We start from the raw sequence: 18,891 nt of genomic DNA on the forward strand, positions 1-18,891 counted from the left end.
AATAATTAAATACGTGTAAATATTTTGGGACAAAAAGTTAAGGAATAATTTGGCTGAATTGAATTAATTAGTTAGGAAAAAAAAGTAATTAAAACATTACGTAACTTTGATGTCAGGGCTATTATATAATATTCAAAAAATGACTTCCCACCCTTTTTTATCTGTATAATCCCCTTATCAGCCCATTCCACCCTCTCACAAAACATTAAATCAAAAGAAAATGAAACATTTTGGATTGAAGGAAGTGTTGACTTACTGGTGTTACAGTTTATCCTGACACAGTCTAGAGGCGAGGGCGGGGCGGGGTGGGGGGGAGAACAGGCCACAGATGAAGTCGCATCCTTCAAGGTTACAGCTGCAGAATCCAACAACAACCACCACCACCTTCCGGGGACGCCCACATCACCACGCCAACGACCACTTGCGTTTATCTTTATATATTTATATACTTAAATTTTTTGTTTTTCTTTGAGGCAGGGTTTTGGAGGGGAAAGCAACTTTGTCATCGATTATTGGAAGGATATTGATTCATAATCAAGTCCAGTGATGAATGAAATTTAATGGTACAACGTTGATGTTGGGATAGAACATTTGGCTGTCGATTTACATTATTATTATTATTTTTTTTAATTGTTATTATTATTATTATTATTATTATTATTATTATTATTATTATTATTTACATCAGTCATTATAGATCATTAAAATGATTATCCAGTGAAACCAGTGATTTTTTTTTTCTGCTCAAAGTAATTACAAAAAATGCAAAATAAAATAATTATTATAATTATTATTCACATTATTATATGTTATATTATAGCCAGTGATAAATAGTCAACGCGATCAATCAATAACATTTCAATGATCAATTTCGGACAGACCTTTCATCTGTTGATCCATTCCATGTTTTTTTTTTCTCTACAGAGTCAAAAAAATACGATTATGATTATCACCATTATTAACCAGAAATATACTTTAATTTCAATGTGATCAATCAACTTTCAATGACACGTTTTTCAATTCTGGACAGATTAATGTGTCATGTTTCGATTTACTATGTTTAAATCCGCTTTTTGTTTTTGTTTTTTTTGGGGGGGGGCTGTTTTTTTAATTTCAGTTATCTTAAACCATTAATATAAAAGAATGAAGAAATAAATAACACGATGATTATCATCATCATTATCAACCACTGATCAATTTCCGATGTGTGGAGTTGATATTTCTGCCTCATTTTACCAAACAAATGGTTCTTAAAATGGTCGCTTTCGAGTAAATGGCCACGTCAATCTTCCAACCCAGCAGCTCAAAGCAGAATGGCAAAACACATAAAAAATAAATGATTGTTATACTATAACACCATTGTTAGCGCTCTTTTTATTTGCTATTATTATTTGTTTTTTGGGGGGAATGAGCGCCGTGGGTTGGGATCCACGTGACCAAACTTTGTGATGTGCCGTCAACCGCAACAGAAAAGTGGAAGCAAACGGCCTCGATCCAGGCAGCGCCAGCACCATGCAGGGGCCTCACGCCATCCCATAATATTTCTCTAGGACCACCCCCCCCCCAGAAAAGTCTAATGCTAATGTCTAATGTCTAATGCTATTGCTGCGTAAAAAAAAAGTTAAGAGTAAAATGAGTAAATACATGCTTATGCTTGGATTTGTAAACAATCTTGTAAATCTTGCAAAATATTGTCTTACTTTTCAAAATGTCATTATTTCAAGTATTTGCTATTATCTATTTTAGTTTGTAGAAATGATAATACAGTATATCATATATTGTCCTAAAATGTATATATTATTAGAATATAAAAATGTGCACAGTAAAATGCACCGTCATCTGAGGAACGTTTTATTTCGAATCGCTATGAAGCGTATGATGCGACCATGAGCCACACATTCAAATGGCTGCGATCCACTGTCCAGGCTGCGGCGCCCCCTGCTGGCTCGCTGGGCGCTGTGGCTTCGGGCTGTTTGCCATGCGGGCCGCAGGCTCGGGGCCTTTGAAGGGGTGAGTGCCATCTTTGAGCAAGGCATGGGAGGATGCTGGCTGAAACTAACCGTCGGCAATGGACATAAAGAGAACCTGAGCCTGCTGTCGTATGAAGGACATAAAATAAAGTAATATAAAAAAATAAATAAAAATAATAAACACAGAAACCACAGGAACAGCCCCACACGATAAGTACATATGCAGCAGTAAAATGTTTCTAAATGTGTGTATCTGAATGGTCATAACTCCAGTGGACAGTAATGTGCACGGGACATGACAAGTACTTACTTACATGCTTTTATTTAAGTATAAACGTCAATGTGAGTTTGTGTCAGGTTTTTTGTGCTTTAATTCAGGTAAAACTCTGAGCACTTCGGTCGGTTCCAAAGATGCAACGAATGCGGCGGCAGCAGCAGCACGGGTTCATGTCTGTCAAAGTGTTAGTGAGACTGATGGCGTCCGTATGTCACCGTATGGAAGCTATCGATGCATTGAAGCAGAACAAGGTTAGCTCCGGGCAGCTCAAAAAAATAAGATGTGCACATGATATTAATACATGCAACAACAAAACAACAAGCTCCATACACCACACGACATCATTGGTCGGTGTGAAGCTGCATTTACACTGAATCCCAAAAACGGCAAAAGCAACAAAGCAGAAGTATTTGTTCATTTCTACGGAGTCGGAAATCGCACGCAAAAAAAATGACACTGTGACCGCCTCTGCGATAAAACCCGCCTCCTCTGTGATAAGTCCCGCCTCCTCTGTGATAAGTCCCGCCTCCTCTGTGATAAGTCCTGCCTTCTCCACAATGAGTCTAACTTCTCCTCAGTCCCGCCTCCTTCACGAAAAGTCCAGACGCAACCGTGATAAGCCCTGCCTCATCTGTGATAAGCCCCACCTCCACTGTAATAAGCCCCGCGTCATCTGCCATAATCCCCACCTCATCTGTGATAAGCCCCGCCTCCTCTCTGATAAACACCGCCTCCTCCCAATAAGCCCCGCCTCATCTGTGATAAGCCTCGCCTCCTCTTCAATAAGGCCCGCCCCCTATGTAATAATCCCCGCCTCATCTGTATAAGCCCAATTTCTCCTGAGATGAGCCCCGCCTCCTCTGCGATAAGCCCCACCTCCTCCGCAATAAGCCCCCACTCCTCTGCAATAAGCCCACCTCCTGTACAATAAGCCCACCTCCTCTGCAATAAGCCCACCTCCTCTGCAATAAGCCCACCTCCTCTGCGATAAGCCCCACCTCCTCTGCGATAAGCCCCACCTCCTCTGCAATAAGCCCACCTCCTCTGCAATAAGCCCACCTCCTCTGCAATAAGCCCACCTCCTCTGCAATAAGCCCACCTCCTCTGCGATAAGCCCCACCTCCTCTGCGATAAGCCCCACCTCCTCTGCAATAAGCCCACCTCCTCTGCAATAAGCCCACCTCCTCTGCAATAAGCCCACCTCCTCTGCGATAAGCCCACCTCCTCTGCAATAAGCCCACCTCCTCTGCAATAAGCCCACCTCCTCTGCAATAAGGCGCGCCTCTTCTGCGATACGCCTCGTCTGCAGTGTCACATTTTTGAACTGTTACAACAACTTTAAGGCCGACAGTACGACCGTAAGCCACTGTTGCTGAGCCACGTTGAAATTTAAACAAATTTAAACTGCAAGTTACATATATATAATTATATACATATATAACATATATAATTAACGTTGGATGCTGCCATATTCACCCTCAATAAATCTGCTTATTTATCTATCAATTTTGCCGAGAAAAAGGAGAACGATATCTTTTATATAAAAACAGATACAATTATAGAAAATACGTTTTTGCCACTCTGCTGAAACGCGATACGAAGGGCGTGTTTTAGCGCCCTTTCATTCAGTGACAGTGGAAAATGCAAATTTTTTTAAATACAGAACGCTGCAAGCAAGGATGCAAAGATGCAAATCCATTGACGCAGCTCATCCAGGAGAGCACTGGGGGGCAGCATCCTGCCGTCAGATCGCGTTTTCGGATTCAGTGTAATACCAGCTTTAGAGCTGAAAACAAGGCCCTCGAAATAAACAAACTGAAAGAAGAACACGCAAACAAAACAAGACATCGAAGCCTCTCTGGAAGGCGCATGGGTCAGTCGCGCCCAGCGGCCAGTGGGGGGCGTCGTCTCACATACGATACCTAGGTTGACGGTGAGCTTGACACGCCCGCTGTCCAGCTCCAGCCGCAGCGTGTCGGCCGAGTCGCGCGACGTGGCGGCCATGAGCAGCCCGAACGCCCGCTGGGACATGAAGCGCAGAGACACGTCCTCCGCCTCCGTGTGCATCACTCCGGGCATCACCACCTTCATGTACATGCTGCCGTCGTACGACAGGATGGAGGACTCTGTGGGGGAGAAGGGAAGGGGGGGGGAGCAGGGTGTTCCATGAATGATGGCAATTGCTATTATTTACATCATGGCTTCATGTTGTGGTTATGAATTGAATATAATTAATTCTGGGTCATACAAGTCATCGGAGAGAGAGAGAGAGAGAGAGAGAGAGAGAGAGAGAGAGAGAGAGCGAGCAGAGACAAGGAAAGAGGGCGGGCGAACGGGAGAGAGCAGGAGGAAGAGAGAGAGAAGGAGGACACGAGCAAGAGCGCGAGGACAGAGAGCGCAAGAGAGGAGAGGGAATTAGAGGGAGAGAGAGGGAGAGAGAGAGAGAGAGAGAATCAGACGTGGGAGAACCACCAACAATCAATCAACAATCAGTGAGAACAAAAGTACAAAATACAATAGCGTGTAGAGTACATCATGGCGTTAAGAAAGGAATGTTCTGCAATCGAAACATTTTTCGATCTCCCTTCATCCCAGAAAAAGAGAACAGCAGCAAAACAAGCATTTGGTTTTAAATGATTCTTTGAAAATATCAGGGGAAGTTAAGGCGTTAAAAATATACTTCAGAATCATCATCTCTTTTTTTGTGTGTATTTTATTCAAAAAAATTTATAGAAATTGGGATACTTGTATCCCGTCTTCATCCCGTGTTCCGTCTTTTATGGATGGAAATGGATTTGATGACGCTAGTGAAAAATGAATATCGGATTAAACAGATTAACAGTTGAGAGTTCAACATTTTGCTGTTACTCATACAATGACTTGGGGCTGGGGGGTTAAAACTAGTGACATTTAAGATTATTTTGTGGTCATTGTATGACCAGTGGTCACTGGTGGTAACACACAAATTTTGTGTTTCGCTCAATCAGTGTGTTACCACCAGTGACCACCAGAGAGAGCCACTGCTCTGGATTTGAAAAAGCCTGACAATTTGAGAGGCTTTGGAATCCTTGCAGAATGTAACCAACAATTTCATCAAAACATGTTGCTGCATGTATACTGATGCCAGCTATAGATATATAAGATGAAATATAGAGAGGTAAGATGTCATTAAAATATACGAATATTATATATTAGTTATAGAAGACACATCACACTATAATGACTCTGTGTGTGTGTGTGTGTGTTTGTGTGTGTGTGTGTGTGTGTGTGTGTGTGTGTGTGTGTGTGTGTGTGTGTGTGTGTGTGTGTGTGTGTGTGTGTGTGTGTGTGTGTGTGTATTTTTAATTGCAAAAATGACAGTTCAATCATAATTTAGTGGCAGTAATCAACATAATTAGCATGAGTAGGTGTGAGACCTTAGTGTTAATCACACACACACGCGCACACACACACACACACACACACACACACACACACACACACACACACACACACACACAGAACACGATCACCCTTCCACCCAGAAAAAGAGAGAAAGAGAGAGCTGAGAGTGGGGGGGGGATTAAAATGTGCGGCTGTGCGTGAAATACCTATTTTGACACCCAAGCTTTTAAGCAGGAGAACGAACCCTGGGGCCACTGGAATTCACTACTTTTTTAGGCTCCTGCATCTGGGGGTAAATTGTGAGTCTACGCAGGGAGGTAAGAGGAGCACCAGGGGAGATAATAGATGGTTCCTTTGGGGTGTATTTTTTCCTCAAAGATGTGATTACTTTTTGCGGAAAATTTAGTGTTGCAATTGGCTGAATTAAGGCTACATAAGATACAAAAGGATACGTAAGGTAGGTACGACAATAAAATATAAGATATGATAAGATCAGAAAAGGTACACTAATGTAAGGTATGGTAAGGTACGGTACAGTACGGTATTGTATGGTACGTTAAACTAAGGTTTGCTACAGTGCAGTAAGGTGCGGTGTGATACGGTACGGTAAGGTAAGGTACGGTACGATTCGATACGGTACAGTAAGGTATGGTATGGTATGGTATGGTAAGGTGAGATAAGGTACTGTACGATACGGTACAGTAAGGTATGGTTTGGTAAAGTATGGTAAGGTAAGTGCAATATGATACAATAAGGTAATGTATGGTATAGTAAGGTAAGGAACAATATGATACAATAAGGTAATTTATGTATGGTACGGTAAGGTAAGGAACAATATGATACAATTAGGTAATGTATGGTAAGGTAAGGTTAGGAAAATATGATACAATAACATAATGTATGATACGGTAAGGTAAGGACAATATGATACAATAAGATAAAGTATGGTACAGTAAGGTAAGGAACAATATCATACAATAAGGTAATGTATGGTACAGTAAGGTTAGGAAAATATGATACAATAACATAATGTATGATACGGTAAGGTAAGGACAATATGATACAATAAGATAAAGTATGGTACAGTAAGGTAAGGAACAATATCATACAATAAGGTAATGTATGGTACGGTAAGGGAAGGAACAATATGTTAAAATAAGATAAAGTATGGTACGGTAAGGTAAGATAAGGAACAATATGATACAATAAGGTAATGTATGGTACGTTACGGTAAGGTAAGGTAACACACAATATGATATAATAAGGTAATGTATGATACGGTAAGGTAAGGAACAATATAAAAAAATAAGATAATGTATGGTACGAGAAGGTAACGACAAATTGATACAATAAAATAATGTATGGTACGGTAAGGTAAGGAACAATTTTATAAAATAAGATAATGTATGGTACGGTAAGGCAAGGAACGGAATGATACAATAAGGTAATGTATGGTACGGTAAGGTAAGGAACAATATGATAAATTAGATAATGTTTGGTACAGTAAGGTAAGGAACCATATGATACAATAAGGTAATGTATGGTACGGTACGGTGAGGAAAGGAACAATATGATACAATAAGGTCATGTATGGTAGGGTACGGTAAGGTAAAGAACAATATGATACAAAAAGGTTATGTATGGTAGGGTAAGGTAAAGAACAATATGATACAAAAAGGTTATGTATGGTAGGGTAAGGTAAAGAACAATATGATACAAAAAGGTTATGTATGGTAGGGTAAGGTAAAGAACAATATGATACAATAAGGTTATGTATGGTGAGGTAAGGTTTTTCTAAAAGAAAAAAATAACAACCATACAATAGCAAAATTTGGGGTCACGAAAATCTTCCAAATTCCACTAAAAAGTCATGTAAAAATAATGGAAACCAAATAATGGTTCTTGTGTTACAAGTTTAAAATTGTGTGGCTTCACTAATTCATCTCATTCGTCACTTCCAGACAGAACAGCATCTCTGTGTTCGTCAGAACAAGTTTCACTTTCACTTTCACTTTCAAGTCAGAACTAGTGGTAGTGATGGATAGTTCAACTCTTCTGTGAGATTCGGTTCTTGACGACGGACTGAGGCTAAATCAGCCACATTCCATATGAATGATGCCAAATGCAGAGACCTTTTCTCAGCTTGGACCCGGTTTATGAGATGATTTGTTCGCTATGAACAAGTCGTTTGCAAGTCTTGCGTCACTAACTATTAGTAGACAATAACAATAATAATAATAATAATAATAATAATAATAATAATAATAATAATAATGACAATAATAATAAGCACAGTTCTATGTGTTTGAGATGTTTTTGGTGGTGAACAGGATAGTGGTGCAGCGCCGTGGGATCTTTTCATCGTACAAAATCGAAAAGCTTGGGAAACTGCTGTACTGCTGACTCAGGTTGTGTCCCAGGTGCTTTTTAACATATTGTGTATTAACAGGTGTCGCCCAGTTGTCCCAGTTCTCCAGCACCTCCACAGAAAAATGCAGGTTGAGCAAATTGGAGACACTGGTCAACCTTCCAACCGCATTGTGCCAGAAAGATGACATTTTTGATACTGTTGGGACGGTAATTCTGGATTATATTATATTATACTGAACTATACTATTATCCTATATTTCCATATTATTTACTATAACACTGAAATAACATATTAATAATAACATTTTTAGATATTTGCTAGCTCTGCTCTTTATTTTTTTATACTTCTGTATATTTGGTATTTTAAATGGATTTTTAATTAAAATTGTCAGCCTTTTTATGCTAATTGCTTGTTGAGAAATGCACAAATTCTCACCACGACAAACCCGTGCTTTAGTAAAATGTACTTGGCACAATAAACATTCTAATATCAAATCTTATGCTAATGTCATCACATTATTGCATCATGCTGTATCATACTATACGTTATTTTTCTATATTATACTTTGGTCATTATAATTCCGTCCTGATAACCAATAGGATTATAACATGGAGGTTATAATATTTACTTTACTTTACTGTTAACTACACAATGACACGAATAATACGTAGTTATATTATTTTATCTTACCTACATATTTATAAAACAAATAAATGAATAAAAGAATATAAATATATTACAATAATAGCAGAATAAGATAATAGAAAAGTATAATTTTATTATTTATTATATTATATTAATCATAGTTACGTATAATAGTATAGCATAATAATTCTAACTGTTTAATTTAAAGATTTATATCCCTTATATCGCTTGTGAGATTAGATTTATAGGGGAGGAAAAAGTTCCCAAAAATGTTTTCACCTAAAGTCTGTTTAAAAGCCTCAGCAAGGTTCTGTGCAGAAGCATCGGGTGAACAGATGGTTTTCGGGGATGTTTGATCCCAAATTACTCTCAAAGTCACAACTTTAGAAGCTGCTTATATATATATATATATATATATATATATATATATATATATATATATATATATATATACTATATATAAAAGCGACTTCAACACAAAGTCGTTAGAAGGCTGCTCTCTAAATGGCGTCATTTCAAAATGAAAATTAAATGAAAAATCCTCTTTGTAGAAACATTATCCCAGAAATGTTTGTTCCTCAAAGCTCTCGTGAGGTTTTTTTCGAGATGGAAAGCTTAAAAAAAAAAAAAACTCCTGAAATCCTATCACGTTTTACTAAAGTGGGCTCATTGAAACACGCCATCTGCGCTCGTGTTTAGACTCACGCTTGGTTATGAATAACAAAGAGGTGCACTGACAGAGAGGATCTTTAATCCTTGTGGTGGAATCACCGTTTGTCATTTATCACTGAATCTAAAATGGAATACAGAAGCACTTCTCAAAAGGAGAGAGGGGAGCATTTAAAAAGCCATGCATTCAGATTGCGCATGGACTTGACTGGACTAATTGTTTTCTTTTTTTCATGATTTATATTTCATCTTAACACTCAGACAACAACAACAACAAAAACAAAGGTGAAACTATTTAGGAATATATATCCTGTGTATACACACACCGATCAGCCACAACACTAAAACCACTGACAGGTAAAGGGGTGTGATACATATCCCACCTGTCAAGGGTGGGATATATTAGGCAGCAAGTGAACAGTCAGTTCTTGAAGTTGATGTGTTGGAAGCAGGAAAAGTGGGCAAGTGTAAGGATCTGAGCCACTTTGACAAGGGCCAAATTGTGATGGCTAGACGACTGGGTCAGAGCATCTCCAAAATGACAGGTCTTGTGGGGTGTTCCTGGTATGCGGTGGTTAGTACCTACTACAAGTGGTCCAAGGAAGGACAACCGGTGAACAGGCAACAGGGTCATGGGTGCTCATGGCTCATTGATGTGCGTGGGAAGCGAAGTCTAGTCCGTCTGTTTCGTTCCCTCAGAAGAGCTACTGTAGCACAAATTGCTGAAACAGTTAATGCTGCTATGATAGAAAGGTGTCAGAACACACAATGCATCACAGCTTGCTGTGTATGGGGCTGTGTAGCCGCAGACCGGTCAGAGTGTCCATGCTGACCCCTGTCCATCACCCAAAGCACCTACAATGGGCATGTGAGCATCAGAACTGGACCATGGAGCAATGGAAGAAGGTGGCCTGCTCTGATGAATCATGTTTTCTTCTACATCATGTGGATGGTCGGGGTTAGGGTTCAATCCGATGGAGCATTTGTGGGATGTGCTGGAACAACAAGCCCGATCCATGGGGCCACATCTTGGTGCCAGATACCACAGGACACCTTCAGACGTCTTGTGGAGTCCATGCCTCCACGGGTCAGAGCTGTTTTGGGGCATCAGGGGGAGCTACACAATATTAGTGGTTATTAGTGGTGGTTTTAATGTTGTGGCTGATCGGTATATACAGTATATATATACTGTATATATATATATATATATATATATATATAGAGAGAGAGAGAGAGAGAGAGACAGAGAGAGACAGAGAGAGAGAGGGAGAGAGAGAATTGGAAGAAAAATGAAAAGGGAAAGAAGTACCATGAAATGAAAATGAAGAAGAAAAATAAGCTGCTCGAAACGGCATGAAAAAATGAAATAAATAAGTAAAGACACTGCAAAATAAATAAACAAGTTCAATAAAATGAAAATGAAGGAATAAAACCCTGTTAGAAAGAGCATCGAAAAATATATAAATAATGAAAAATAAATAATAAATGAAATAGAAACGCTGATAAACCAGAAAGATAGAAAACAGGTCGTATTGGAGACATTTAGTTTTGTTGATGTCGTAGTTGTTTTCCTCCAGAGCAGCTGCTCAATTCCCAATTACACGTTCAGTGCACAAAGAGCCGAGCAGTGATTATACACATTAACACCTTGAGCGGCACTAATAACACCCCAACAGCCACCAAGAGATCTCACTCTACAGAATGATCATTATACCTTATGTACCTTATATGTGTGCGTGTATGTGTGTGTGTGTGTGTGTGTGTGTGTGTGTGTGTGGTGTGTGTGTGTGTATGTGTATATTTCCATCTTTTAGCAACACCTCGGCGGACGACATGCTGTACACTGACGGATGTACACTTCAGATGGAAATAAAGCTGGAAATGTGTGTGTGTAGATGTGTGTGTGTGTGTGTGTCTGTGTGTGTGTGTGTGTGTGTGTGTGTGTGTGTGTGTTGTCCTTTGCATAATCAGCAATCACGCTGAGGCCAAGTAGGGAAGCTATTAAGTCAAAAGCTCAACAAATAAGTTTAAATATAAGGACATGGGAGGGAGGGAGCGGGCCACATCGGTTCATGCAAACACGGTTCAAGTACAGACCAATCAAAATCAGCGAACAGCGAGAAACACTGACATGACAAAAAATCTAGAAAACCATAATGATCGTCAAAACACAAACACACACACACACACACACACACACACACACACACACACACACACACACACACACGCACACACACGCACACACACACCTCTGAGTCCCAATCCTCTCTGCACAGTATTTATGTTGTATTTATATTGTACAGTGTCTGTGTGTATTTGTGTGTGTGTATGTGTGTGTGTGTGTGTGTGTGTGTGTGTGTGTGTGTGTTGTTTTGCGTGCTGACTAAACACTCTGAAAGCGAGTTGAAAATGGCCCCACTCGACAGAGAGGCTCTTGGCTGTGGACATTATCCACAGTAATCCCCCACCATGTGACTTGTTACTCAGGAGACACACACACACACACACACACACACACACACACACACACACACACACACACACACACACACACACACACACACACACACACACACATACACACACACACACACACACACACACACACACACACACACACACACACACACACCAGTGTATCGCACTTGAGCCACATCGAGATTAACCAAAAATATCCCAACTTCCTCCACAGACCCTTCCAGGCCTCTCTTCTGAACAGGAACTGTGCCAAACACCTCATCAATGCGATAAAATAGTTACTATAGGAATCATTTTATACATGTTAAAAAAATGTTGGACTGTTTGTTTGCTTTTTTCAGCCACATTTTCCTGTATTCTTGTTTTGTTATGTATCATATGTAATTCTTTTGTGATGTAAAGTGTCCTTGAGTACCTTGAAATTAAAATTAGCTCAAAAATAAAATGTAGTATTAATTATTTTTTACAAGAAATATAATATTTGGACCTATTCAATTCAAAATATCCAACTTAGATTGGTATTTTTATCAGTATATAAAAAGTTGCATATATACCTACAATATACCAATACCTATAATTTATCATGTGCATAGAATCAGACTTTGTATATTTTGTATATTTTTTTAATCTATATTTAACTATTTGTCTGCTGTATTTTTGTGTAATTTCTGTATATTTGTCTATTTTAATTGATTTGATTTTATATAGTATTTGTTTAATTTGTTGTTAATATTTTGTTTATTTTTCAAAATACGCACCAATACAAGTTCCTCATATGAAAATGTACATAAACTAAATAAACTGATTGTGATCCTAAATACCCAACATGCATTGGGTTTCTTTTTTTCATGTGACACCTTCTCAGTCACTAGTTGAAAGACTTAAATTCTAGAGTAACTTTGAAGAGTTTGATTCATGCACCTGAACCCCGCCCTAAAACAGTGACGGGGGTTTGGGAATATGAACTGACATGAAATGCGTTCCCGCACGTCGATCCCTGCGGTTTGATCCCCGCGGTTCGATGACACGAGTAAACAAACATCCTGTTATTAACTCACCGATATGATCCATGAACATAAATTCAATATGACACGGTGAAACTAATGGTTTGCTGTTCCACAACATTGCATATGAGTCTACACGCAGCCCGGTCATGGTCCTCTCGAGGGCAGTAATTCGGTTTTTTAACAGATTAATTTCTTTTTCAGATTTAGGATTTGCGGTCGTTTGTATAAAAACCCAGTCTGGACTGTTCCACCAGTGGAGTTTCAGCCCGTTTTGTTCTATTTCCCTAAGAATCCTTATGATACTGACTACAGGGCAATATTTATTTGGTAAAGTAGGTAGTAGGCCCTGAAAATAAACAAACAAATGGAAAAAACAATGAGATTTACTGGGAAATAACATTGTTCAAAAAATATAAAGTTAAAAGTTTTATATTCTGTTACACGTAAAGGGAGCAATCAGTAACAATGGAGCCCTAGAGGACGCCATCGGAACTACAATTACATTGGCAAACGTGTCTCCAGACTGTAAGCTACGGTGTCCTCAAATGGACCAAAAAGTATTAACTGCTCAATTTAATAAGTAAAAAATCATGAAGTTAAAAGTTATACATCCCATTGCAAATTAAAGGAGCGATGACTTACAACGGAATGCTAGAGGACGCCATAGGAACTACAATTACATTGGCAAACGTGTCTCCAGACCGTGAGCTACGGTGTCCTCAAATGGATGAAAAGAGTTAACTGTGAAATTACATTGGTTCAAAAAATATTACGTGAAAAGTAATGAATCCTTTTTTAAGATAAAGGACCAATTAGTAACAATGGCCCCCAAGAGGAAGCCATAGAAATTAAAACTACACTGTCAAAGGTGTCTCAGGACTGTGAGCTACGGTGTCCTCAAATGGACACTTTTTTTTCTAATGATTCAAAACATAATCTCTTTGCAAGTTAAAAGGGGCAATCAGCAACAGTGGACCCTTCGAGGGCGCCATCGGAACTGATGGACAAACAGTCTGTGGACAAACTGTGAAATTAAATAATTAAAAAAATATCAAGTTATAAGGGTGATAGGTGTTAAGCGTTTAGAAAAAACGTTTTCTAAACGCTTAACACCTATCACTTTTCATTGACGTTTGAACGACAAGTCAATGAAAATATTGCGGAAAAACTTAATTTGCTACGTTGTTGCAGCATCAGCAACTAACGTTTGCGCCAGCTAGCCTGTGTGGCTACCGCTACATCAAAAATATATATATATATTTTTTAAATAACTAAACAAGTGTGTAAAATATGTAGGATGTAATAATCCTCGATATTATCGGGGGGGGGGGGGCATTGGAAGACTAATCACCTTATGAAACAACATCAATTTTCCCGGAGGAGCTCACGTAAAAGCCCAGTCCAATGCCAAACAGCATGTTTCATTAAATCGTATAATAATCTCAGCACTGGAAGCATCCGATGATAATAATAATAAAATTCACTACGAGGTCACGGGCAAACGGTGGGATTATTAGATGACCTGCTTTTCCGAACAGCCTTGGTCAGACATGCAATTTTTTTTTTAGTTGGGGCTTTTGTTTTTTTTGTTTTTTTTTACCCTGGGATATCAAACATGTCACGGGGAAGTGCAGCGTCAATATGAAAGGCTAAGCGGTTTTGTGCATCAGACATATTGAACAGGCTTTACATAGGGATGAGGTAAATCCACAAAGCCACGGCGGCGCTCAAACAACAGCCCGCAACATCAAAATTCAAAGTAGCGTTTTGAAAAAACGGGCTTTGTAGTGGGATTGCAGCAGATATCGGGGTCTAGGTGAAAGGTGAAAGGTCACGGTTCACACAACAGTTAAAACTCCCAATGCGTCAATAATGGAGGTGCCGTACATTTTGACATTCACATTCAGCGGCCGTATCCACTGTGCATTATTGTATGCTGGATTTTAAAGTGGCGATCCGTTGGATCGTGTGTGTTGAGTGGATGACACTAAATGTCCCAGAATTCCACTCACTCCTGCAACATTTTTTTTTCAACATCGAGGTATTTTCTTTTAAGAAGATCAACTAAGTATACCTTGAACATATCACACCTGTTCTTAGATCTCTACATTGGCTCCCCGTCAAAACTAGAATCAGTTTTAAGATTCTGCTACTTGTATATAAAGCTATAAATGGCCTTGCACCTCAGCATATAAAAGAAACGATAATTATACACAAACCAGCAAGAACTCTCAGGTCCACAGGCAGTGGTCTTTTAACTATCCCTCGTACCAACTCTAAAGCAGGAGAAGCTGCCTTCTGTATCTATGCCCCAAGTAAATGGAACACCCTACTGAGGGACCTGAAAGAGGCCCCCACACTGAATACTTTTAAAAGCAGGTTAAAAACCTTGCTGTTCGCTACAGTCTATGACTGACTAACTGACTGATGTCTGTCTGTCTATCTATCCGTCTGTCTGTCTGTCTGTCTGTGTTACTGGTGCTGGTGCTGTGGCTGCTGCATTCTGGTTCCGGTGAGAGCCACCACTTCCGGTCCCGGTGACGTCTTCGCTTGTGCGTTGTTGCTGTTGCTGTATTTGTTGCTGCTGTTGTCTGCTGCTGGTATTGTCACTGCTGCCGTTGTCGTTGCTGCTGCTGCTGGTGCTGTTGTTGTTAGTGTCGCTAACCTTATACCTTAACTGGTGATGTCGTTGCTGCTGCTAACCTTATACCTAAAATTAACCCTCGCTCACCTTATACCTCAACTTAACCATCTCTAACCTGAGTGACCTTTCCAGTTCCGGTGAGAGCTACCACTTCTGGTTCCGGTGAAGTCTTTGCGTGTGCGTTGCTGCTGTTGTTGTTGCTGCTGGTGTCGATGTTGCTGCTGCCGTTGTTGTTGTTTCTGTGGCTGTTGTTGCTGCTGTTGTTGTTTTCTGTTGCTGTTGCTACCACTGTGGTTGGAGTCGCTTTTATTGTTGTTTTTGTTGTCTTTGTTGTTGCTTTTGTTGTTGCTGTTGTTTCAGGGGCATAATGACCGGCTGACATCTACGTTCTCTTTTTCTTTTTTGTATTTCTTTGTAAAGCGCATTGGGTTGCCCTGGTATGAAATGCGCTCTATAAATAAAGTGTGACTTCACTTGACTTGTCTTGATCTGATTGATTGACTTTTTCTTTCTTGGTCACTTAAATTTCGGTGGTGGACTTCGCCACCAACAATGGAAACAGCATATAGAGGAACACTATACATAAAACAAATATATTGAATGCCTGTTTCTTATAAGGTACCATCTAAATCAAATATCCTATATGGGATTTTTTTGGTGGGGACTTTTTCGTATGGATTACCATTAAGGTTAGCCAACGGCTATTTCCATCATGTGCAACAGTTTTATTTTCAACATCAGGGTTAACCCTTGTCTCCGCTCTAAGTCATTCACTTTCTTTTCTCCAAAGTTCACCCTCTTAGATTTGGGTTTTTGGTCCTTGGTCACTTGAGGTAGTGGTGATATTGTTTGTGGCGGACCCCGCCATCAACAATGAAGCAAGCATATACGGAGAACGCACACATCACGCAAAAACACCGAATGACTTTGTTATGTAGTACCATCCTGAAAAGGTATATGTATGAGGGACTTTTTAAACCAAATAATCCCATGGATTTTCACTTGAAGTGAGGGGGACAAGCACACTCTAGCACACAGCCCAGTAATCACCATATTTGACGAAATGTGTGTGTACACATGTGTAACCGGGCACCGGCGGGGGGCAGCAGAGGCTTAATGGACGGCAGCTGCTGTTGACTCCGGATTCTCATTAGCCTCATAATGTGCCAAGTGAAGTGGAACGAGAGAAAGAGAGATGGAAGGATGAGAAGAACGTGTAAACACAGGAGGATATCGTATGGTTAGGCCGAAAGGTGATGCCAAAAGAAAGGGCCCCCCAAACAGAACAGGTGACGATGACAGGTAGGGACATCCATCTATCTCAAAAGACGGGAGGGATCAAACCACTCCACCCTCGCCTCCGTCATTCATCTCTTCTTCCACTTGAGTTGTGATTTCTGGAAGCAGCGGAGAGAAGCGTCTCAGGTGGACGGACAGATCTTCATTTTTCTTTCTTTCTTTCCCCCCTTTTCTCTACCAATTTTTCTGGGCGTTATTTTCTTTCTTTCTTTCATTCTTTCTTTCTTTATTTCTTTCTGTACTTATTTTCACTCCCAATTTTCCTATTTCCCCTTTCTCGTTTCCTATTTCTCTGTTTCATGGAGAGAAGTAAGATGTTGTAGGTTGGAGAGAGAGAGAGATGGAGAGAGAGGGAGAGAGAGAGAGAGAGAAAGAGAGAGAGAGAGAGAGAGAGAGAAAGATAGGAGCCTGGGTTTACATCAACCGGCCAAGGCTCCTAAACCCACATTTAATTACAAACGGGATTAGGGAACGACAGAAAAATGTTCAGAGAGGCGGAAAAACGAGCAGATCGTATTTATAAAGTGTAGAAGGATCTCTCCTTTTTTTCCCAGTTTACACACTGTCACACAAATACCGCCCCCCCTCTCTCCATCTCTCTGTCTCTCTCTCTGTCTCTCTCTCTGTCTCTCTCTCTCGTTCTCTCTCTCCCTCTCTCCCCAGCTCTCTCTCCCTCTCTCTCCTCCCCCTCTCTCTCCCTCTCTCTCTGTCTCTCGCTCTCTCTCCATCTCTCTCTCTCTCTCTATCTCTCTCTGCCCCCCCTCTCTCCCCTCTCTCCCTCTCTCTCTCCATCTCTCTCCCCATCTCCCTCTCTCTCTCTCTCTCTTTGTCTCTCCATCTCTCTCTCTCCCACTCTCTCTCCATCTTTCTCTCTCTCCCTCTCTCTCTCTCTCTCTCTCTCTCTCTCTCTCACTCTTTCTCTCTCTCTCTCTCTGAGTGAGCGAGCGGAGCGCATGAGCGTTTGTGACGGAGTCAGTGACTTTCAAAATAATTTTCGATCTTTCTGTATGTTTTGAATTATTTTTTGGTATTTTTCGGGTTTTGGATTCTTTTTTTTTTTTTTTGTGGTGTGTACACACAGCCGGTGGGGGTGGAGGTGGGGGCGGTGTGTGTCTGCAGCAAGGTCGGACCTCACCAGATTAACACGGACGCACGGCGTTAAGATCTCCGCTGCTTTCCCGTGTTCCGTGGCGGAGTGTGCGCTGGCTGTGGCGCAGTTTGCCGGTCCTGGCAGCATTGTGTCCGCAGCCAGGATGAATAGCGCGGTTGTGATTTTTATAGACTCCTTAGAGAAGGTGAACACGGTGGCGGAACGGGGCGTCATACTCAATGATGCGTTTGTTTCCGTGTCACCTCTCTGGACAATGTCAGCGAAAAGGCTGACATTGTCCAATGTTCCACCCTTTATTAGTGACGAGATTCTGATCAGGGAATTGTCAAGACACAGAAAAATAGTCTCCACCATGAAAAAAATGTCGTCTGGATGTAAAGCACCTGGGTTGAAACACGTGGTGTTTCACAGGAGACAGGTGCAGATGATCCTCAACAAACAGAATGAGGATCTAAACGTGTGTTTTAAAATAAGAGTCGATGACTTTGACTACCATCTTTACATAACGTCTGAGACAACGAAGTGCTTTGGCTGTGGTGAGGAGGGCCACCTGATAAGAGCCTGTCCAGGAAAAGCCTCTGTGTCTGGGGAGAGGAGCAGAGCACCGGCAGGGACGGATGGAGGGGAGGCCCAGGGTCACAGCCAGGTGGAGGTGGTTCAGGAGAACAAAACGGAGAAGCAGGGAGGAGGTGAGGAAACAGCAGGACAAAGAGAAGCTGTGACATCGGCAGCCTTGGATGAAGCTGGTGAAGCATCGCCGGCTTCACCCGAAGCTGTTGATGTAGACACTGAGATGGCTCTGGGTGGCAGTGCTGCAGGAGCACAGGGAGGGGCTGGTGGAGAGGTAGAAGGTGCAGATGGGAAGGAGGGAGAAATAGAGGATGGTGCTCTGGCAGCTAACGTGGCTAGAGCAGTGCTGACAGGAGGCAGTGTGGAGGAGGAGATAATAGAGGAGGAGTCCCTACTTACCGTACCTCATCTAAAGGGAAAAAACAAGAGTAACATCGGCTCAGATGTGAAAAAAGTGACAGGA

The 18,891-nt window shown here is 40.9% G+C and overlaps 1 protein-coding gene across 1 annotated transcript in view; it reads right to left on the minus strand.

Moving 5' to 3' along the window:
- The window catches only part of LOC307227588 (neurexin-3b-like), a gene marked incomplete at its 3' end in the record, with an annotated part of 299,424 nt that overhangs the window by 233,721 nt on the left and 46,812 nt on the right, over positions 1 to 18,891 (minus strand). The window contains exons 5-6 of the mRNA XM_079996955.1: positions 4,170 to 4,373; positions 257 to 283 (exon numbers count right to left, since the gene is read on the minus strand). Coding sequence (XP_079853081.1) covers positions 257 to 283; positions 4,170 to 4,373 — 231 coding nt within the window. The remainder of the gene's footprint in view (positions 1 to 256; positions 284 to 4,169; positions 4,374 to 18,891) is intronic.

This window comes from Zeus faber (assembly GCF_960531495.2).
Source record: "Zeus faber genome assembly, chromosome: 2".
Lineage (NCBI taxonomy): Eukaryota > Metazoa > Chordata > Actinopteri > Zeiformes > Zeidae > Zeus > Zeus faber.